Genomic DNA, 24,576 nt, shown 5'->3' with positions numbered 1-24,576 from the left:
TCCGAGTGAATGTTTTTCACATGGTATGATATTGGTGGATATTTGATCCGAGATGTATAGCGAATGCAATTGGAAAGGAAATGCTTCCTCTCTTAATATTTGTATGTGAATGGAGAATGTCTATGTATGGGTGCTTCATGTCACAACTTCCGCCCTTGCTTAGGCTAGGCTTTCTACATGCCTCAAGTGAAATAAGTGCATAATATTTGCATGCCTTTTTATTCAGTATTCCGCCAAATGCTATTAGAACATCAGGGACAATTGTTTGTTACCCGTTGCAATGCACGGGCACAAAACTAGTCTTCAAAAAACATATACGTATATTTTTTTTCTACAAATATTACATACATTATTTCTTTCTTCATTCTTGCCAAGAGGGGAAAGGCTTCCCTTTCTTACAAGTTACAACCTTGCTAGAGCTGTCAAATGTTTGCTATGACCAAATTCTATTGCTAAAACTAGGTACAATATGGTTACATGGACTTATTACATTGCAATACTAGGGTTAGGGTAGAGTTTGAATTGGTTTATCTAGTCTAGGGGTCATAAAAAATGAGGTCCCTATTATAATTGGCAAGAAAACTAGATGGCTTGATTTTGGGAATGGGCCACAAAGATGCCCGTTTACTTACACGGGATCACCCATAGTAAAGTAATACCACGTGAGGATGTATGATTCGGCTGAACCTCTTTAACAAATATAATACCTTCTGTATTGTGTATGATCATTACATGAATATCTCAAATAGATCCATATATAAATGCTTACAAGTCTTTCTTGGCCCACCAACCCTCTTAGCTCTACCAGCGAGTACACTCTCCTTTATTCTCGTGTGCATCATGGTACATGTAGTATGTAGAAAAATGGATGGATGGATGCAAATGATGTATGGTAGAAGGTAGGATTGACATATGCGCCCTAGACGTTTAATTTGCACACACAATGCTACATATATAATAATAAAGTAATAATGTATGGGTTGGATGTGATGGATTTATGAATTTAGTCAAGACTAAATCAAGGTTTAAAACAATAATGTCAATTAATTAACTGAATCAAATAAGCCGAAGACAAGCTTGAAAAAAAAGGTTGACACCATACGGAGGCAACGAGTGATTCTCAACTGGAGTATATATTCGTTGGCAAATAAAAGAAGGGGGCAACCAAAGATCCAATTCGCAATTCCTTGCCCAGAGAAGAGAAGAGAAAAGGGTAAAGTATTCGACTCTTTGCCGTGCCGCTAGGGCTAGGCAATCCAAATTGGACCGATTCCTTGTCCTTTTATTTGGATGGGTGCAGGTGGTGCGCTGGTGCTGCAGCAATATAAATAGAGTACGCATAATGCTGCATGATGCATAGCTCCCTCATCGCCTCCATCTATCTAGCTCCTCAGCTTCGATCATCTACTACTACATACTAATCCAATTGCATCAATCATCACTGTAAATTAAAGAGCAGAGCTTGTGCCTGGTCGAGGTAGCAGCACGGCACGCAATAATGGCCGCCCAGACCCAAGGCGCCGTGGACGCCCTGCTGGGCCTCCTGTCAACGGCGATCAAGGATGAGGCGAAGCTTATGGGCGGCATGCCAGGCAACATGCAGTTCATCAAGGACGAGATGGACAGCATGAACGGGTTCCTGACGCACCTGACCAAGATGGAGGACGAGCACGACGACCAGGTCCGCGCCTGGATGAAGCAGGTGCGGGAGATCGCCTACATCTCCGAGGACTGCGTGGAGCGCTACGTGCGCGACATCCTCCCGTACCTGCCCGGCGGCGGCGACCCCGGATTCCTGTACATCAACACGATACGCTTCCTCCTCGGCCACCCCTGCAAGTACTGCGAGCTCCGCAAGCTCGGCAACCAGCTCGCTGAGCTCAAGCTCCGCGTGCGCGAGGTTGGCCAGAGGCGGGAGCGCTACGGCGTCAGAGTTCCGGAGGCCAACAAGAAGCCGCCGGTGGTCAGGTCACCTGCTGCGGCTGCCGGTGCCCAAGACGAAGAGAAGAGGAGGGAGGATTTTCGACGTGAACTGGAAGCACAAGTACTACAACAACAATACGTCGTCGACCCGGACCATTGTTGGGCTGCCTCTTTACTCAGCATCAGCAGCAGAGCCATTGACCTGTTTCCTGATCATCATGCATTACGACGATCTAAAGCCAAGGACGACGACAAAAAAGCTCCTGAAGGCGGCGGCGGCGGCGATGACGACGATGCCAAAAAAATACTAGGTCGCATCCTGGAGAAATGCTTGACTAAACCACCGCCGCCGCCGGATCATCGTCTGGGGGATGAAGAAGCAGCACTAGTCAGGATGTTCCTTTGTGCTCTCTACGCCTCCCCTTATTACACGACCAACCAAGAGCAAGAGCTGAAGAACCTGGACAAGAAGCTGGAGGAGAAACACGATGAGGACAACAGGGAACAAGTGATGACCTTCTGCTACAGCATGCTGTCCACCGAGCAGAAGAGCTGCCTGCAGTACCTGACGGCTTTCCTCCACGAGAAGGAGATCAGCAGGACAAGCATGGTGAGGCGATGGGTCGCCGAAAGGCTTGTAGTGAAACAAGTGCACGAGCAGGACAGCAGCAGTACTCTAGAGGAAGCCGGCGAGCGCTGCTTCAGCGAGCTTGTCTTCCGAGGCTTCGTCCATCCCCGTCGCTTCAGCGACTCCGGCACAGTCAAGAGCTGCACCATGGAGGAGCCAGTCAGAGGCTTCGTCGGCAGCATCACCAGGAGCGAGAACTTCCTGCTCCACCTGCCGTCTCACCTGGAGCGGCAGCTCAAGATCCGGGAGATAGTCCAAGGCCGGCCTCCATCGTCCTTGCCGCCGCCGCTGCCGCCTCCACAGCAACCCTTGCGGCTGCGTCTGCGTTTGAGGAACGCCGTCCGCTGCAACCCTTGCACCCCAACAGGACTATTGCTGCCGCCGGAGGAGGATGCCAGCAGCGCCGGCGGCAACAACCCCATGGACAAGCTGGTGGATTTCCTGGAAGACCTCCCTGAGCTGTACCGGCTCAACGTGCTGGACTTGGGAGGCTGCAAGGGCCTCCAGAGGCGCCACATCTGGAGCTTCCGCAAGCTGGTGTGGCTCAGGTATCTGAGCCTCCGGGACACGGACGTCCACAGGTACTACGATGCTGCCAGTGCCACTGCCAGCAGGTGCAGCCGGTACATCAACCGGCTCACGCTGCTGGAGACGCTGGACATCCGGGGAACCAACATACCACCCGGCGACACCAGGAGGATCTACCTGCCAAACCTAAAGCACCTGCTCGCCGACCGCCGCCGCCCCGACGACGACCGCACGCCCAAGATGCCAAGCAGGATTGGCTGGATGAAGAGCATGCAGACGCTGTCCCACGTCAGGGTTTCCAAGGAGGGCACCGAGCTGGAAGGGGTTGTCAGGCTGCGCTCGGCGCAGCAGCTGAGGAAGCTTGGCGTCGTCGTCCATGGCAACAAGAGGACCGCAGAGTACCTGAGCCGGGTGCTCTACGCGCTGGCTCCATGCCTGCGCTCCCTCTCCATCTGGGTCATCACCAACACCCAGACCCAGCCCCTCGACATCCCCACCATTCAGGCGGAGTCCAGCATGGTCCTCGTCTCCTCGAGAACCTAGACATCAAGGGGAACATCACCAGCCTCCCTTCGTGGATCGGGAGCAGGGCCCAGACCCAGAGCCTGGCCAACGTCACTCTACGCGACACTGAGATCAGTGCAGGAGAGGCTCTGAGGAGGCTTGCCAGTGTCCCAGGACTGCGCTGCCTGAAGCTCGTCCGCGAGGCCTTCGCCGAGCAAGTCATCGTCTTCGGCAAGGACGTCCAGTTTAAAGCTCTCAGGATCCTCGTCGTCGAGGGCAGCGATGCCTTCACCGCCAGCAGACTGGAATTCTCTGCGGCTCCTCCTAATCCTAAGCAGGAGAAGATCGCAGCAGATTCAGCTGCTCTAGCAGCTCCAACAACTCCAGCTACAGCTACAGTAGATCCTAAGCTGGAGAAGACCGCAGCTCCAGCTCCTAAGCTGGAGACGATAACAACTCCAGCTCCAGCTTTAGAAGATTCTAAGCCGAAGAAGACCGCAGATGCAGATCCACCACCTTCAGTAGCTCCTAAGCTGGAGAAGATCGTCTGGGCCGTAGGAGGAGGAGGAGGCGGCAGCAGCAGCAGGACGATGAAGAAGGGCTATAATGATCGGCAGCAGGACATCACCATCATCTCTGGAATCAAAAACATTCCCAGTCTAAAGACGATTGAGCTTAGAGGCGACTTCAATGTGCCCAATCTCTTGGACTGGACAACGAAAGCCACATCTGATCCAAAAAGGTGCCTGTACGTATCCTCCTCCGATGGAAAAATATTGATCGATAAGGTTTCACTCCCAACCGCTGGTGGTGATACACTCTCACTTCCTGTTCGGGTTATCAACCGGCAGTAAGTAATGGTACCAAACGATATGATGCTTCTTGTTGTTGTTGTTGTGTACTTCGATACGTACGGTTGGCTCACGGCTGCTAGCTGTAGCTAGCTGCTGTCGTCTGGGCTGCCTAATTTAATTGTAACTATGGTTTGCTGTTTAATTTGTCGCATATACATATGTGTGTATTACTATGTACATGGTGTATGATTGTGTGATGTATATATATGTATAATCCTTGATTGTGTGAACTCTATGCATGTAATCCTCAATGTGATAATGTACAGCTGGGTTTTATATATATACTGGTCGTGATAACTCCCGATACTTACAAAGGTTTAATTTGATATTTTTATTTCAAATCATCCCAGCTAGTCATAATAACAATATAATATCATGTTCAATATGGGTGCCTATTTGGGGTGGGACTAATCAAAATATCATGTTCCATGCATGCAAGTAATATGAAATAACTGCGTAACCATTTCAATATCTCACGCAGTCACAAGTTCACTATACTGGACATTATAAATCAACAGTACGTACATTAAAATCACGTATGTTCAAATAATGTGCCCGTGTTCATAAATCTCGGGCCCTAATAGGCACCCATATTGCACGTACGCACGACACTGGCCCGTGTGTGTTCATCTCAATCCTCACCTGATGAGACGCATAGGTGCGATTTGGCACCTAGTGGGTGCATAGAAAAGCAGAGATTTCATAGGACCCATTTATCTCACATGCATATTGCCCACGCTTTACACATGCCTACTAGCCTACTGTCACAATCTGGCCAAACAATATATATATATATATATATACACACACACACAACTAGAAAACGGGCCTTGGGCACCGGCTGAGAAGGGCTAAAGGCACCGGTTTCCCAACCGGTGCCCCGCAACCGCGACCAATGGCCTCGCCTTAGGACACCGGGTTTTTCAACCGGTGCCTTAGGCTTCCATTGGTACCGGGCCTCCATTGACCACGTTCTTTGTTATTTTTCACAAATTTTTTCCAAATCCTGCGCTCAAAGTTAAGTTTGATATTCAGGAATTGTTATTAATAGAAAAAGGGTTTGATTGTGCAAACTGAACTTACCTGTTCAAGGGGTCTATGATATGTTGGATTGCGGACTTTGGATTTCTCATTGAGTCAAAGACTATAAGATTGCCGGTCTCTACGGAAAGTATGAGTAAAATCCAATGATAACTGCAGATATAGATAGGATATATACATAAACGTATTAGACAACTTAGTATTTATTTAGTAATATAACAGAGGATTGAGTCGACCAAGGCTTACCCAAAGTTGTATGGTATGAATATATAGGATTTGTAACTTTACCTAGCCAACAAATCGTACATGTTTTGGCACGTTTCCTTGTAACTTTTGTTGATCAATATCTGGTTGACTAGCAAAGGAGACATGAAGCCGACCTGATGGTGCCATCCATGTTTTCGGCTTCTTTGGGTCTCCTGTCTAAACGATGCGATAGAAATTTTATAATGCACACATATAATTATTTTCTTGTTAACAAAAAGTATTAATGTAGAGGTAAGTGATACTTACAAAACCCAAATGGTGATGATAGAGGCGTCGAGGGCTTGTCGATGGTAAATGTGATATAAATTTTGGAACTACACCCAGAAGTCGTCCTCCCCGCGGAAGAAATCATGGTCATGATACTTGACTCCAAACATTTTCCCTTCGTCTTTCGCCATTCGCAGGTACCATCTTTGCAAATTGAACATCTACGTGCCTAGACTTTTCTCCTCTTCCTCAGTGACAAAAGGTTTTCCATGCTGGAATGGAGTAATAGTGCGAGCGACAGGGATTTTTGCCTCCACATGCCCCGTTGCCTCCTCTAGCGTTAATCCAGTTTCAGAAAGAAATATTGCAGCCTGTAGGTCCGCCTAGAGTTGTACGTCCGTCGGGTGTAGGAGTGGCAACCCTGGCACCCGGAGGGGCTCTAGTTCTTTTTGTTGTGTGCCAAGCTGAGGAATGGTCTTGCCATATTTTTTCTTCAGATTTCTCACCTTGTGTGCCTTTGTCAGAGTACGATCATAGTTCGAGGGTAAGCTTTTCGGTTTTGGTGGGTTGTCTAGGTTTGCAAGAAGCTTTTTCCCTAGTTCTAGAGGTACATTTTCCCTCGGCGGGGGGACTTTTACTTCAATTGTTCTTTTATATATCGAGCAGTCTCCTCTTCCAACCCCTCAGCGGTTTTCTCGTAGGTTAATTGTCTTTTAACCGTTTTCTGCTTCTTCTTTGAGGGTCCAGCCGCTGGGAGGGATGCTGTCTTTTTCTTTCCCTTTTCTAGTGTAGGAGGAGTTGGAGTACTCGTGGACCTTTGCGCCGGCGGAGACGGTGGTGAAGGAGGTGGTAGTGGGGACGGCGGTGAGGTAGGCCGCGGAGATGGGTGATCGGTCTGCACGGGAGCCGTTGTGCTTGCAGTAAGTTTGATGTCGGCCTTGCGACATAGAACGACCCCGTGCAGTGTGTCTACCAATGTCTTCTCTCCATCCCCTCCAACGAAGTCGAGCTCAAGATCCTCATTGTTTCCAACTATCTGCTCAACTGTGATGGAGGAGTAGCCAGGAGGTATCGGCCTTCCATGAATTGTAGTAGAAGGATTCAGGGGCAGGGCTGACCCGTATGCGACATGAATGGATATATTTCTTGCTCGCACATGAAGCTCGCACGGTGTCGGCATGGTGACATCATCCACTGGATACCTCTGGTCATCTACCGCCGTTGCCTCAATCTGGGGTTGCTGTTCCGCTTGTACGTCGGGCGCCACTGTGGATGCACAGCTGCTGCGTCGCTGAGAGGCCGGGCTTATCACAACATCCGGGTGCGACCCAGCAGTGCCCCTTTAGTTCAGAGCTGGCTGCACCACCTCATTGACCCTGGCGTCCATCTGAGATTTCAAGGACGCAACCTTCTTGTTCATCTTTTCTTCTATGGCACGAAGTTTCTCTTCCTGTCCGGCTTTGCTCTTTCAGTGAGTCTTGTAAGAGGGATTTTTGGCCCAAGCAACTTTCCATGGGACCACGCCGATGCCGTGGGCTTGTCCTGGGTGTTCCGGATTCTTTAATGCCCTTGTCAGCTCATCATTCTCCCTTTGAGGATGGAATGTTCCTTGTTGAGTCTCATCTATTGCAGCGACTAGATCATGGGACACTTCTTGCATATGCTCGGGCACGACCAAACTTCCATCCAACTGGTTTAGTGTCACGCCATTAGCAAATAACCACCACTTGGATCTATCCGGCCAATCCCAAGCCGTCGGCCTGATGCCTCTATCTATAAGGTCCTGCTCCATCTTCTGTCATTTTTTAACTGACTTCTTGTACCCGCCAGCCCCAAGGTGGTGGCTGTACTTCTTATTTGCTGCATTCACCTTAGCTTGTTCGGATTTTTTTGGGCTTCCTCTGATAGTTTGTATTGTTTGAACTCCTCCCAGTATGGTTTAACCTGAGGAAGATCGTCCCAGTTCGGCTCCTTATCCTTCTTGATGTAATTGGTGTACAACTTCTTCTTGAAAGTTGCAAAGGCAAGGGCCATCTTTCTCAAGGCACATTTCTTCACAAGTTCTTGGTCAACTCCTTTAGAAAGAGTGAACATATCCTTGAGTTCTGCCCATCGCATTTCCTTCTGATGTGCAGGCACGGCGTGTTGCTGTTCTTCGGGTTTGGTCATTTTCCATAGTCTTGTGGTGATCGGAATTCTTGCCCGAACAATAACCCCACATTGGTTGACAAATTTTGTGCTAGCATCCTCTGGAGCACCTGGATAGCCCTCTATGTCCACTTCTCTGACGACCTGTCTTCCCTCCATTTTCTTGGTTGGCCGGCGTCTCCCTTTTGACTGGCTAAACGAAGTCGATGCGGAGGTCGACTAAATTACAGAAAATATATGTTAATCGCAAAACTAATCTACCGAAGTCACCATGCATATAGTTTTTAGATTCGTACTGGAACATGCTGCTGTTGATTGGGCGGCGGCGCAAAGTCATCATCTTCTTCATCGGCATCTCCAGACATATTCAGGAACGAATTAGCTGTCCGAGCATCTTCTTCAGCGATTGGCTGGGTGGTGTTGGCCCTCGTATCTTCGTTTGTTGCGTCCAACATGTATTGTCCGGCGGCCTGCTCATCACCGAAGGGGTCCATCCTTAACTAAAACCGTAAAAATGTGTTAGAGTATGTGTCCATCCTTAAATGAAGCAGGAGAATTCAATTCTTTGAACGAATATGCGTGTTTGAGTGAGTGTGTGTGTATGTTAGAGGGACAGAGAAAGAGAGAGAGAGAGAGTGAGTGTGTGTGTGTGTGTGTGTGTGTGTGTGTGTGTGTGTTAGTGTGAGTGTGTGTGTGTGTGTTAGAGTGTATTAGACAGTGTGTGTGTGTGTGTGTCGTGGAACGGGGTCGAGGAACCGGGTCGAGGAACGGGGTTGAGAGTTGAGGGTCGAGGAACGGGGTTGAGGGTCGAGGTATAGAGTTGAGGGTCGAGGGATGGCGAATGAATGAGTTAGAGAGCGAATACGAAATTACTCGCCGTCGTTACTCGTCGTCGTTCGTCGTTACTCGTCGTCCTTAGGTACCGGGTCTCCGAACAAACGGTTCCTAAGGGCCCAACGGGCGGGAAATGAAAAAACCCTATGGTACCGGGTGGATATCCAAAACCGGTACCTTAGGCTATTTAAGTTCACTTTTCAATAATCTTTGACCGAGTTGGAACGGAATTCTTCAGTATCTCAATGGTAACGCTCGGTAATTTGGGCTCCGCGGCCACGGTTCGACTCCCGCGCGATGCCCCACTTTTTTTTACCCAAATATGACCCTAAGGTACCGGTTGGATTTTCCAACCGGTAACAAAGGTTCCCTTTTCTTTTCCCTTTTGTTTTTCTCTTGTAAATCTATTAATTGCCTCATAATTCATAATAAATCTGATATTTGCATAATAAATCTGATAATTACCTAGAAAATATGATAATTATCTAATAATTTAAATAATTATCTAATAGTTAAAATAATTGTCTAATAAATTTGTTATTTGCTCAATAAATTTATTAACTGCCTAGTAAATCATTCAACTAAGAAAATATTAACTATGGTTTTAGGTGCACAATAATAAATCGTTTAAATGTACAATAATTTTAATTACTACATAATAAATCATTTAGGTGCATACCTAATTATTTTAATTGCATAATAAATCAAATAATTGCATAATAAATTATTTAAATGCAAAATAATTCTAAATACTACATGATAAATCATTTAGGTGCATAACTAATCATTTTAAATGCATAATAAATCAAATAATTGCATAATATATCATTTAATTGTCCAATAAATCAATTCATTGCATAAGAAATCTAATAATGTTCACAGAAAATATTACAAGACATAATCATTCAACTAAGGGAATATTAACTATGGTTCGCTTTACAATCGTCCCTTCATTATGATCATGACGTGCGTACGGAGCCTCCTCTTTGGCTAAAAGAATACTTGTGTCAACCTCCACTGCGAACGGAGTCATATCTTCAACCTTATTGTATTCTTCTTCATCTGTGACATCGTCGACTCCCACAATTTTTCTTTTTCCTGCCAGAACAATATGGTGCTTTGCCTCATCTCCGGCACCTACAAAACTTGATTTATTCCTAGACTTGTCCTTTCTCGTTTTGCTAGACATGTCCTGCACATAGAAAACTTGAGTGACATCTTTAGCTAGGACGAATGGTTCGTCTCGATAGCCAAGCTCTTTGAGGTCTACCGTTGTCATTCCGTACTCGTCGATATCGACACCTTTTCCTATGAGTTTAACCCATTGATAACGAAATAGAGGTATCTTCAACAGCCCATAGTCGAGTTCCCAGATCTCTTCAATGTAACCAAAATATGAGTTCGTTTGGCCACTAGAGTCGGTGGCATCTATACAGACACCACTATTTTGATTGGTGCTCTTGTTATCTTGGGCTCTTGTATAAAATGTGTAACCATTAATTTCATATCCTTGGTACATCAGGATTGAATTTGCCGGACCCCTGGCCAGCCAAGCTAACTGCTCATGAATTTGATCATTGGCCATGACTTCCTTCTGCAACCAGGTGGCGAATGTATCGTTATGATGTTTTGTAATCCATGTCTCAGACTTCAAAGGGTATATACTTCGCACAATTTGCATGTGCTCCTCCATGTATGGAGCCACCAAGGATGATTGTTGTAGAACTGTGAGATGTGTTTTGCTCAACGTGGCATGATCTGTGGCATTTACTGATTTTCTTCCAAGTGTGCCATTTCTAATCAGCCGCCCCTCATGACATGATACTGGAATCCCAATTGGGCAGAGTTCTTCCACATAGTCAACACAAAATTCAATGACCTCCTCTGTGACGTAACCCTTCGTAATGCTTCCTTCTGGACGAGCCCGATTACGAACGTATTTCTTTAGTACTGCAAAGTATCATTCAAAAGGGAACATATTATGAAGGAAAACAGGACCGAGAATACCAATCTCTTTGACCAGGTGAACTAGAAGATGCGTCATAATATTGAAGAATGATGGAGGAAATATCATTTCAAGACTGACTAAACTTTGGACAGCATCCTCTTGTAGCCTGCTTAAACTCGATGGATCGATTGCCTTCTGAGAAATTGTGTTGAGAAATGCGCATAGCTTTATGATTGTTGCTCGAACATTAGCTGGTAGAATACCTCTAAGTGCAATTGGAATCAATTGCGTCATCAACACGTGACAGTCATGGGACTTTACTTGTGCGAATTTCTTCTCTTTCAAGTTCAATAGCCTCTTTATATTCGAAGAGTAGCCTGATGGGACCTTGATACTGTTCAAACAGTCGAACATACTTTGCTTCTCTTCCTTACTAAGAGTGTAGCACGCAGGACCTAGATAATGACATCCATTATCCCTTTTTTCTGGATGTAGGGCGGCCCGTTGTTTCATGCGTTGAAGATCTTGCCGCGCTTCCAATGTATCCTTTGCCTTACCGTAGACACCAAGGAAACCTAGAAGGTTCACACAAATATTTTTTGTTAGGTGCATCACATCAATTGCGTGGCGGATGTCTAAGACTTCCCAATAAGGTAACTCCCAAAAAATACTCTTCTTCTTCCACATAGGTGCACGTCCATCATCACTCTGCACTGATTTGTTGTTGGATCCTTTTCCGAATACTACTTTTATATCTTTGACCATTTCAAACACCATTTTCCCACAACGGTGCCTAGGCTTGGTACGATGATCTGCCTTTCCATCGTAGTGAGCATGCCTCCTCCTTAATGGGTGCTTGATCAGAAGAAATCGACGATGACCCATGTACACGATCTTCCTACAGTGCTTGAGGTACATGCTGTCAGTTTCTTCTAAACAATGGGTGCATGCCCTATAACCCTTATTGGATTGTCCGGAGAGGTTACTTAGTGCTGGCCAATCGTTGGTGGTTACGAAAGGCAATGCACGTAGGTTAAAATGATCCTCTGCATGCGCATCCCACATACGAACACCCTAATCTTTCCACAACAATAGAAGATCCTCAATCAGTGGTTTCAGATACACATCTATATCGTTACCGGGTTGCTTCGGGCCGGGGATAAGCACCGGCATCATAATGAATTTCCGCTTCATACACAACCAGGGAGGAAGGTTGTATATACAGAGTGTTATAGGCCAGGTACTATGACCCCAGCTCTGCTCACCGAAAGGATTCATGCCATCCGTACTTAAGCCGAACCTTATATTCCTCGCTTCATTTGCAAATGTTGGGAATGTTCTGTCCACTTTTCTCCACTGCGACCCATCAGCGGGGTGTCTCAACATATTGTCTTGCTTACGTTCTTCTTTGTGCCATCGCATCAATTTAGCATTCGTTTTGTTCATGAACAAACGTTTCAGACGTGGTATTAGAGGAAAATACCACATCACCTTGGCAGGCACCCTCTTCTTGACACGCATCCCCTCAACGTCGCCTGGATCATCTCGAGGGATCTTATACCGGCATGCGTTGCATACAGGGCATGAATCCAAATTTTCATACTCACCTCGATATAGGATGCAGTCATTAGGACAAGCATGTATCTTCTGTGCCTCTAATCCTAAAGGACAAACAACTTTTTTTTGCCTCGTATGTTGTCTCCGGCAAGGTGTTACCCTCAGGGAGTAAGTTTTTTATAAGTTTCAGCAACTCCTCGAATCCCTTGTCAGACAAACCATTTGATGCCTTCCATTGCAATAATTCCAATGTGGTACCCAACTTCTTTTGGTCTTGTTTGCAATCAGGGTACAATAATGTTCTGTAGTCCTCCAACATACGCTTCAAATCTCTCGATTCCTTTTCTATTTCGCAACCTTCCTCAGCTTCGCACAGCATCTGACCAAGATCATCTTCTACAACGTATCCTTCAGTATCTTCTTCAGGTTCACCCATTGCAGTGACGTTGAAAAAGGAATTATAATTGGCTGCAAAGTCATGAATCCTGTCCTCTTCTTCTACATTATTATCCAGCACAATTCCTCTTTCGCCATGCTTGGTCCAAGCATAGTAGTTCGGCACGAAACCACTATTGAACAAGTGACAATGGATGGTTCTTGATGATGAGTAATCCTTCTCATTCTTACAGAATTTGCATGGACAACGAATGAAACCGCCATACTTGTGTTTCTCGGCCGCTTCTATGAATTCATGCACGCCATCAATGAACTCCTTTGAACGCCGATCGGCCATGTACATCCATTGCCGACTCATCTAGGTCCACAATACATTTATATACATCATTGTAGTGTACAAATAGTTCATTTATACTATAATAAATTTGAATTCAAATATATAATTGATAATGCATATAACTATAATAAATAGATACTATTCACTTATCAAATAAATTAAATGATAACTGCTTCTAAAAACCAATTGCTAAGTTATGGAGAAAATAACTAACCTTTTTTGAAAAAAAACAAAAATTCGCCTCCCCTCCCCTCACTCAGCTGTCATGAACAGTGAGTTCACGACAGCTTGGAGGGGGGAGGGGTTGGGGTATTTATAGGCGTGGCTCAAAGGCACCGGTTGGTGCTCAACAACCGGTGCCAAACAAAAGGCATATGCACCGGTTGATGTTACCAACCGGTGCCTTTGTTGTGGGCACGTGGCGGCACCGGACCATGGCAAAATCCGGTGCCATTGTCCACCCTTTAGGCACCGGTTGGTTCCACCAACCGGTACCTATTCCTCCTTGTGCTTTTGGTACCGGTTGGTGGCACTAACCGGTTCCTATATTGAAGTTTTGGTATCGGGTGATGCTTTAACCCGGTACCAAACACCTTACCTTTGATCGCCGCTGGCCAAAGGTACCAGCTGCTTTTGCAGCCGGTACTGATGCGTGGCATTAGTACCGGTTGCAATAGCAGCTGGTACCTTTGGCCAGGACCTTTGGCCTATTTTGTAGTAGTGATAGCTTAGCAGCAGTTAAGAGACGACTTTCTTGAGTTCATGCATAGTACAAGAATACAAGATTTGAGTTAAGACTATAGAATCGGCGCATATATGCGTGTTAAGACACCCTTCCTCGGAAGTTTCAAACTAGTGTTTTATCGTTCCAGATAATATGTTCCCGGCGGTACCTGAACAAAGGTAATAAAACAATGTGGCATCTACATTAATCAACGCAGGTTAAGTAAGAATGATTGGTACACACAGGGGTAAGGGTGTTACCAGTTCCTCATCTCCTCTTGTAACGAACATGGAACCATTTATGCCATTTCGAGTGATTTTGGTGATCGAATGATAACGCAATCAATAGGACTAATAGTGTTGTTAAGTGAACATTTCTAGATCCCAGGGATGAAGTAAAAAGGCCATACAAAGCAAACCACGAAGAAAGAAGTCAAAGAAACGTTGAATTGGACGAGTTCTACAGAAATCAATAGCACCGAAAGAACCGATGCTCATAGCATCGGTGCATCCGATGGTTGTCGGAAGATCCGACGCCCTGCTTTGGTGCAAGACTGAGTGCTCTGAAGATCAAGTGAAGAAATAAGTGAAGCACCGGTTAAACCAATGGTGTCAAGTAAAGCATCGGTGCAATCAACGTACTATGTTCCAGAGACGTTGTCAAGCGTGCAGCAGCCAAGCTTTCAGCACCGGATGAACCGATGCCCCATCGAAGCAAGCGTCGGTGCAATGACGTTACAGCAAGTTTTGTGCAACCGTAGTTGCACATCTAGATAGCTTGTTTTACTTCAAGTTTTGTGCAAACTAGTTGGTGCCATAAGTTAATGTTTTTAGAGTGTGTAATTCACCCCCTCCCCCTCTTAGGCTAGAGCACCCGATCGCTTTCAATTGGTTTTAGAGCGGGAACTCACTTCTCTCACAAAGAAAGCCAATTTCATCGGCAAAATTTTGTTTACCGGCTCATTAGATCGGTAGGCTTCACCGTCTAGTGAGTTAGCTCTTAGGGGGAAAGGTTGAATCCTTTAGAAATGGCTTCACGGTTCAATGGGGAAGAGTTGAGTATTTTACCATCTAATTTTCCCCAAAAGGTTGAGAGAAAGCACATGAAGAAGAAGAAGCAAAAGAAGGAGAAAAAGCCCAAGAATGAACCTTGTGTTTTTCTTGGAGAATGGGTGAGTAGTGATGAAGAGCCAAGCACAAGCTCAAGTGATGAGTCCATCAAGAGCACCACCACCCGCACTAACAAGGGAGCTTCATCATCATCAAATACGTGCCACATAGCCAAAGGTATGGATAGCAATGTGAGTGATGATGACTCCGACTCTCCTTTATTTCAAGATCTTCTTGAATTAATTCATGAGCAACAAAAAGTCATTAAGAAGCAATCAAAAGAAATCAAAAACTTTAATGCTCTCAATGATCTAAATGCTTCTCTTGCCACAAATTATGAAAATTTATTGTGCAAATTCAAATTACTTAGCAAGGAGTATGAAGAGCTCAAATTAAAATTTGAGAGCATTAATGATACTAATGACTCTTTGGAAATGAAGCAAACTATCCCTTGTGCAATTTCTATCTCTAGGGTAGATGCTTCAACTTCTTGCATTGATTTAATTGATGATTCTTGCTGTAACCCTTGCAATTTCTATCTCTAGCTGTATCTCTAGGGTAGAATGTTGTTGTAGAATCATATGATGATCTCATTGCCAAGGAAAATGATGAGCTCAAGTAAGAAGTGGAAAGGCTCATGAATGACTTGTATAGATTGAAGGGCAAAGGCAGAGAGAGCAATGTCCAACCTTCTCAAGATAACCGCGAAGACATGGTGAAGAAGCTTGAGAAGGGGTCCACCGTGACTTGCTCAAAGTGCCACAAAGAAGGCCACAAGTCCAACAAGTGTCCTCAACCAAGGAAAAAACTTCCGGATGAGAAGAACAAGAAGAAGCTCACAATCAAGAGTTCTCTCATCTACACCAAGCCCAACCGGAGGAACAAAAGCAATAGCACCTCCTATGTGATCAAAAAGAAGACCAATGGTAAGGTGGTTGCTCACAAGGTTGGGAAGAAGGAAAGGAGTTGGAACCACTCCATTTGGGTGCCCAAGGACATCATCACCAATATGAAGGGGCCTCAAATGGTGTGGGTACCAAAGGAGACTTGAAGCGCAAGAATGTCTTCGGGGGATTTGGAGGCTTAGCTCACAAGTTAAAGTGAAGGTTCAAGCCAAAGTAGCTAAACTCACCATTTGGACATTTATTGCCCAAGTCCCCCAATAGGTAATGGAAGCTAGATTTCAATTCAAGCATCATGTAGCTCCATTGCTTTTTCTAGGATGTGTGCATATTGCATCTTCTAGTGTTATATATGGTGGGTTGCTTGTGTCATGATTCTAACCCATGAGCAACCTACATGGTTTGATAAGTGTGTAGAAAACTACACAAGGTTACCCTTCATGGTACATGGACCTCATGAGGTATGTATTTCATATGTGTACTATGAACACAAGTTATAGGTTAAACTTCCCAATTGTGTCAAAATCAATGTGCATACATTTGCATGGTGATTCAAACACTAAATGCACACATTTAGGGGGAGTTCACTCTATGTCTTGTGATTTTAAGACTAATATGTTTGCAAGTTTATCTTTTGTAGTCTCACGTGGAGTTTACACTCTAAGAGAATGTTATTCACGATTAATGTGAACAAACAACTCTATAAGAGCGATTAGATAGATTGTGCTTTCATGCATATTGATTCATGCTCTATTGAACTTAAATGCTCATATCTAAGTTCATAGGCGATGTGCTCATACATTTGTTTAACCTTGGTGTACCAAGTGCTCTTTATTTAAAGACTTTCAATTGGTTGCAAGTCACTTTCAATTGTTACATGCAAGGTAAACAAAGTACCCCCCCGGAGGTATGCAAGGTCCTAAATTCATTCAATTAATATCTTTGTCAATCTCTTATTATTTTTAGAGCTACCTCCGTGCATGATATGATCTAAGCTTTGTTGTTGAATCTTTTAGTTGTACACTTGATTTTCACATTATCATATTGTGTACACACTTGTGGAAAGCTTAGCTCATGTCATGCTAGTTTCGTGATTTTGTGATCCATCATAGTAAATTTTCAATTGGTATCTTCATTGATATCATAAGTCATGGAACTAACTCCCTAGGCTACTAATATTCTCTTGAGCTATATTGTTTTGCAAGACCTTTTAGGTACAAGACCTTTTAGGTGATTTGATTCCAAAGGGAGAGAGATGTGGATCAAACCAAGGCATGTTCTCAAGAAGGAAAAGTATATTCGAAAGGTGGAAACATGCCAAGTGAATCAAGTCATGAGGGAGAAGTAGCGAGATAGGGGGAGGAACAAAAGGGGGATCATGGTTTTCGGGGGAGGCCAAGCCGTCATTGGATGATGGTAAGCATCCAAGCAAGTGTAAGTGGTTCAATTTGACAACTTTTGCAAATTTTATGTTTGCTTTGATTGTGTTGTCATCAATCACCAAAAAAGGGGAGATTGTAATGAACATGGCACCATTTATGCCATTTCGAGTGATTTTGGTGATCGAATGACAACGCAATCAATGGGACTAATGGTTTTGTTAAGTGAACATTTCTAGATCCTAGGGATGAAGTAAAAAGGCCATACAAAGCAAACCACGAAGAAAGAACTCAAAGAAACGCTGAATTGGATGAGTTCTACTGAAATCAGTAGCACCGGAAGAACCGATGCCCATAACATCGGTGCATCCGATGGTTGTCGGAAGATCCGAGGCCATGCATTGGTGCAAGACAGAGCGCCTCTGAAGATCAAGTGAAGAAAGAAGTGAAGCACCGATTGAACTGATGGTGTCAAGTAAAGCATCGGTGCAATCAACGTACTATGTTCCAGAGACGTTGTCAAGCGTGCAGCAGCCAAGCTTTCCGCACCGGATGAACCGATGCCCCATCGGAGCAAGCATCGGTGCAATGACGTCAGCAAGGTGCAATGGCTATCTGCGGATCTAGTGTCACCAGAAGAACCGACGCCTAAGCATCGGTTCAACCGATGGTTCCTGAAGCTGCTGCGGCCGTGTCCGTGAAGCCAACGACTAGTTCAGAGCACAGAGTGACCGGAAGAACCGATGCCTCTGCACCGGAAGTTCGGATGCCTGCGCAGAAAGCTGCCAATGGCTACAAACGGCCATTTGAAGATTGCTGGAATTGCTAGAAGTCATACACACACACCCAAGAACATCTCCAAGCCATCCAAGAGCATATAGATCATATCCTTAGTCCTTAGCACAAGCTTTATGAGTGTTAGTGCTAGGTTAGCTCTTGAGTGAGTGATCAAGCAAGGGTTAGATCCTTATGCTGTGGTTCTAGAGTGAACCAAAGTTGTATCACGGTGCGCCGGCCTCCTTGGAGCCTTGGTGGCTCGCCTGCAAGTCTACGACCCTCGGGCTTGGTGTGGAGCGGCGTCGATGACATTGTGCGGGGGACGGAGGTCCCTCCTTCGTGGACAATCTCCCTTAGTGAAGATCGGGATCAAGGTGACCGTGATTGTATTCACGGAAGAGACTTGATTGCCGGGAAGCAATACTCTTCGTGAGTGCTTCAACAACGTGGACGTAGGGGCGCCTTTGTGGCAAACCGAACCATGGGATATATCCTCGTGTCGAGAGTTCGCTTCCTCTCATCCCTCTCTTTTAGCTTCCGCATTTCATATTGCAACTTGTGTGCCTTTACTTTCTTAGTGTAGTATCTTGGTAGGATTGGCTATAGGTTTGTTATCGCCATAAATTAACAGGGTTAATTTATGGGCCGAAAGCAAGATGGGCTTAAAGCAGAAGATTGAGGAAGGCTTGTAAATCAGCTCCTGCGTGAGCATATGGGCCACATTGGCCGTGTATCCTTAGATTTAGTTTAAGGTTAGAGATAGAGTCCAATCGGGACAAGATTAGTTTAGATTGTTTCCCAAGTCTCCGGACTATAAATATGTATCCTTTGTTATTCATGAAGGAGAGCGTCATCACGTCTCACAACAACAACTCTCGGCGCATCGCCACCCCTAATCCTAGGGTTTCATCCAAGTAAGTGCCATGCTGCCCTGATCGCTTCCTGCGATCAGGGCAGCATAGTTCTTGCTCTTACCTTGGTATTACTCGTACTGAAACATTTTTTATGGTGAGTAATACTAGTTATCCTGATGTTCGTAGCATGGTTTTTTGTAGATCTATTATGCCTCATTGCTTATCATCTACGAATATCATTTTGTTTCTGTGCTGTCACATTAAAATCTTATGCTAGTTCTTGTCGCATAGAATTAGTCGCACAGAAGCAACACTCTGCTTCTTTTATGTTTAGTAGATCTGATCTGTTATGGTTTGCTCTTATCTTAGGAATTGGCGTAATATCTGCTAGGTTAGGCCTTGCAAACGGATTGGACGATCCGGTGGCATAGTAGATGCTTTATCTTGACCTTGATAGGGATTGTTCTGGGAATCGGCTCTTGCTAGTTCTTAGGCCTCTGTTTTGGGTTACGGTCTAGTTGTCTGTTATGTTCATTAGGCCTAGTCACGTGTAGGATGTTCCGATCTAGCAGTGAAGCTTTTACCATCGTGGATTAGATTAGCTAGATTTAATTGAAGCAGCTTTACAATTATTCGCTTTATTCATCGACATCTGGATGGTTACAGATCCAATCTGACACCGGGACTCGATCGGCTCTTTAAAGCCGATGCAAGAGTCGTCCCGGGGAGCCGACCACAGCTCGGACTTACGTTTACACGTGTCTTTGTTTGCAGGAAACTGTTCGGAGCACGTCTACACCCTCCTGATCGGGTATAGGTCAGGTGGCACGCCCGGTTTTCCACAAAACCTCCGGGTGCATGACGGAATTGCGGGCCGTCGACGAGGGAGCAGTGCCTGCCAGAGCCCCAGCAACCTCCCGGCTCTTCGTGTTGCCCGTCGCTGCTCGCCGGTGGATTTCGGCTGACAACACATTCTGGCACGCCTGGTGGGACCACTCCTCTCGGCAACAACATCCACTGCAACAATGACCGGAGCTCAAGATCAAGAACCTGCTTCCAAGCCAGTCACATATGAAGAACTTCCTCCTGAACACAAGAAGAAGTATGACGAGATCAAAGCTCTGCTGGAAGCCGATCTCATCGGCTCTTTTGAGAAGACTCGCAACCATGGCATCAGGTGGAAGGGGTTCTCACCAGAAGGCGTTCTTGACAATGTAGATCTGTCTGTACAATCTGAAGAGCGCACCAGAGCCCTGCGTCAGGAGATGAACTACATGGTGGCCCATTCGCTTCATCGGCATTCTCAGAGCCTGATGAACGAGCTTGAGCGCATGGCGCACCGCGTCATCCAGGAGATAATCAAGAACCAGTACTCTCCATCGGGGCCAACCCTGGGGAGTCACACAGAGGAAGCTGCACTGCGTTCTAGGCCACAGCTGCCATTCTCATTTGCAGCTCCCAGACCACAGAGCTCGCCGATCTACGTCGTCCACAAGATCGGCGGTGATCCTGGAGAAGGCCAGTTCCTCACCGAGCCACCCAAAGAGATCTCGCACGGTTACACGTGCGCTTGCATCCCTGACAGCGTCAGTCCGGCACGCTCGGTGCAGATGGTGAACCCAGGAGCTTCTGGAGTAGACGCAGACAAACAAGCATGGCTGGCAAAGTACGCTACTGGGCCGAGTGCTGAGCCATCGGCCCCAGGAGTTCTTAGTGTCGAGCAGGTCAGTGCAATACTGAGAGACCAGTTCGGCATCCTGCCCAAGAGGAAAGCAATCGGCTATTCCAAGCCGTATCCAAGCGACTATGACTTGATCCTGCTGCCACCTAAGTATCGACTTCCTGAGTTCACCAAGTTCAACGGGTCAGAGGGAGCCAGCTCCATCGAGCATGTGAGCCGATACTTAACGCAGCTTGGGATGATTTCAGTGTCGGATCCGTTAAGGGTCCGGTTCTTCGGCCAATCCCTGATAGGCCCAGCTTTCGGATGGTATGCATCGCTGGCTCCGGATTCAATTCGGACTTGGAGGCAGCTTGAAGATAAGTTCCATACCCAGTACCATTCGGAGGCTGCTGAAGCCGGAATTGCCGACCTCGCCCAGGTTAGGCAAAAGTGAGGAGAGACCGTGTCGGAGTACATACAACGCTTCAGAGAAGTCAAGAATCGATGCTACTCGTCGCCCATCACAGAGAAGGAGGCAGTCGATCTGGCTGTCCTGAGACTTGCTAAGCCGATCAAGGATGCGGCTTTTCAGTTGGAGTTCACGTCTCTGGCGCACCTGGTGGAGAAGCTTACAGCATACGAGCATTACCATCCTGATCTGTACCAGGACAAGTTCAAGCGCCATGTAAACATGGCACAAGCTGAAGAATCTGACGACTCTGGCGAGGAGCAAGAAGTAGCCGTGGCAGAGTAGACTCGGGGAGCAAACCCTGTCCCATGAAAGTGGGTCAAACAGCAGGGACTTGTGAAGGACTTCAACTTCGACGTGACCAAGGTGGAGCAGATATTTGATCTACTCCTCAAAGAAAAACAGCTGAAGCTCCCAGAGAATCACAAGTTGCCAACGGCCCAAGAGCTGCAGGGGAGACTGTACTGCAAATGGCACCACTTGTTCACTCATTCCACGGGTGAGTGCAAGGAGCTACGTCGACAGATACAATCGGCTATCGAGCAAGGCCGATTAATCCTGGCTCAACACACGATGAAGGTTGACACCAAGCCCTTCCCGCAAGCTAACGTGGTGGAGCTGTCAGCTTTCGGATCCAAGGGCCAGGACTTGGCATTCCAGATCAACATGGTGGGACCCATGCGCCGCCATGATAGGCAGGGGAGAGAGGCCGCTTCTGGCAAACGGCCGCAAGATGAACGTGAGCTGGAGCAGCGGCACATGACTGAAGAGCAGGTGCGCCACATCTGCAATCAGCTTCCAGCTTCTAATCGGCTTCTGGAAAAATACCAGTACCAGTACCAATTGCGACGCCGATATGAATCGGAAGAAGATGAGTACGAGCATCGCTCAGGAAGGACATTGGGGAGGTGCCAGGCTATACGCGACCACTGGCATTGCCCGTTCTTCAGGTACTATTGGAATTCTGGCATGAGCCGATTACCTACTATAGATGATTGCTTGGAGTGCAGGCCTCGAGGACACCAGCAGCACAAGACATCAGTGTTCCGGCGCTTAGGGCCTGGAGCACATCATGAAGACCGTATGAAGAGGCCAACCAAGGGCGATTCCGAGCAAGAAGAAGAAGAAGACAGGTACCATCGCCCACGGTGGTGTCCTGATGGGCTCAATCGCTCGCAGAAGCGCAGAGTACAGCGCTTGCGCAATCTGGAAGAGGCTGAAGCAAAGTATCTTGACGTGCTGAGGAAAGCGCGTCCGGATCTCGCGGAGCAGGTCAGTTCGGATCGAGGCGACAAAAAACGGACAGAGGCTGGTCTTATCCACTGGCCTCACAGAGTAGATACATCCTGGCAAGCTAATAGAGAGGCCGGTCCCAGCGATCGGCCCCAAAAAATAGGGAAATTCTGTTTGGGTTCGGAATTGTTACATCATGTACACACGATGGCCTGCTCTGGCAGTTGGCCACTCATCGACTATTTGATTTCGAATGATAATGGAAGTGTAGAAGCGGCCAGCCCATGCGGTTGGCCAAATAATTTTTCTTGTCATCTCCCTGTGTTTGCCGCTGATCTTGTAGACAATGAAGACTCGCCTGCATTCGCAGCTGGTTTTTCAGACGACGGTAAACTAGGATACGGGTTCACGTCAGCTGACGATTTGGAAGAAGTTGACATTGGTCCTGGGGATAAGCCACGGCCGACATTTATCAGCAAGAAGTTGGATCCGGTCTTGCGTGAGGAGATGATTGCATTACTGAAAGAGTACCGGGACTGTTTTGCATGGGACTACACTGAAATGCCCTGTCTGGATAGAAGCATCGTCGAGCATCGGCTCCCGCTCAAGAAGGGGTTTCGGCCGTTTCAGCAACCAGCATCGTCGAGTATTTGGTTATGACCTTTGGACTGAAGAACGCCGGTGCAACGTACCAACGTGCCATGAATTACATTTTCCATGATCTCATTGGCAGATTGGTAGAAATCTACATTGATGATGTCGTGGTCAAGTCCAAATCGACTGGGGGGCATCTAGAAGATCTGCGCCAAGTTTTAGAACGGACTCGAAGGTTTGGGCTCAAAATGAACCCAAAGAAGTGTGCCTTCGGTGTATCGGCCGGTCAATTTCTGGGATTCCTGGTGCATGAACGGGGAATCGAGATCGGCCAGAAGAGTCAAGAAGCTGTGAGGACGATGAAACCACCTACTACAAAGAAAGAGTTACAGAAACTCATCGGTAAAATTAACTTTGTCAGGCGATTTATTTCTAATCTGTCTGGACGCATTGAGTCGTTTATGGGTTTAGTGAAGATCAAATCCGATGATGAGTTTCGCTGGGGGGCAGAACAGCAACAAGCTTTCGATGAAATCAAGGAATATTTGTCAAAGCCTCCAGTATTGGTTCCTCCTCAGCATGATAGGCCGTTTTATGTGTACCTGTCCGTGGGTGACACTTCTATTGCTTCGGTGTTGGTTCAGAAGCATGATGGCCAGGAGAGGGTAGTTTTCTACCTCAGCAGACGCATGTTAGACGCCAAGACCAGGTACCCTGAAATCGAGAAGCTTTGCCTTTGCTTATACTTTACATGTACAAAGCTTCGTCATATTTTGCTCTCGGTGGAAACAATTGTTATATGCAAATCGGATGTCATAAAGCACATGCTGTCGGCTCCTGTCTTGAAAGGCCGACTTGGAAAATGGATGTTTGCATTATCAGAGTTCGATATCCGATATCAGCCTGCAAAAGCAGTCAAGGGACAAGCACTGGCGGATCTTGTTGCGGACAGGATCAGCACTGATATTGCTGCGGTATTTATTCGTGCCTGGGCTATGTTCTTTGATGGATCGGCTTGTGATGATGGGTGCGATGTGGGAATTCTGTTGGTCTCTCCTCGTGGGGTGACTTATTCCTTTTCCATCAGAATGACTGCCCCATGCACCAATAATTTGGTAGAATATGAAGCCGTTCGCAAAGGGATGGAACTACTCCTTGAAGCTGGAGCAGAAGCGGTGGAAATTTTTGGGGATTCAAAGTTGGTGATTTCTCAGCTCACGGAGGAATAGAGATGTGAGAGCGAGGCTCTTTTCCCAATATGGATGCAATGCCGTGAGTTGATGTCACAATTTAGGTATATCAATTTCCACTGGATACACAGGACTCTGAAAAATGAAGCCAATGATTTGGCACAGATGGCTTCCGGGTACAGGGAAGCAGCCGATGGAATCGATGTGGAGGTTCAATTTCTGGAACCTAGAGACTGGAGAGCCGATATCTTCAATTACTTGAAGGATTCGGCTCGGGGGGCACCTAGAAGGATAAGACTCAAGGCCATGAAGTATGTTCTGATAGGGGATGACATGTTCTACAGAACCTTGGAAGGACTACTGCTCAAATGTCTGGGGCCTTCAGAGTCAAATCGGCTCTTGCACGAAGTTCATGAAGGAGCCTGCGGTACGCACCAATCGGCTCATAAGATGAAATGGCTGATTAGGCGATCGGGTTATTACTGGCCCACTATGCTTGCAGATTGTTTC

The 24,576-nt window shown here is 46.3% G+C and overlaps 1 protein-coding gene across 1 annotated transcript; it reads left to right on the top strand.

Annotated features, from left to right (window-relative positions):
* The first annotated feature begins 1,362 nt into the window (after positions 1-1,362).
* LOC120699397 (disease resistance protein PIK6-NP-like) lies at positions 1,363-4,715 on the top strand. The gene has a single exon (XM_039983378.1). The coding sequence runs from the start codon at positions 1,499-1,501 to the stop codon at positions 3,620-3,622; it is 2,124 nt and encodes a 707-aa protein (XP_039839312.1). The 5' UTR covers positions 1,363-1,498; the 3' UTR covers positions 3,623-4,715.
* Positions 4,716-24,576: the final 19,861 nt, after the last annotated feature.

Source organism: Panicum virgatum, chromosome 3K (genome assembly GCF_016808335.1).
Source record: "Panicum virgatum strain AP13 chromosome 3K, P.virgatum_v5, whole genome shotgun sequence".
Taxonomy (NCBI): Eukaryota; Viridiplantae; Streptophyta; class Magnoliopsida; order Poales; family Poaceae; genus Panicum; species Panicum virgatum.
Note: the sequence above shows the minus strand (reverse complement) of the source record. Positions and strands in the feature narration are given on the sequence as shown.

Bases quoted from the DNA above. Each gene is read 5' to 3' on its own strand.
- LOC120699397 (XM_039983378.1), top strand. From the start codon at position 1,499: ATGGCCGCCCAGACCCAAGGCGCCGTGGACGCCCTGCTGGGCCTCCTG.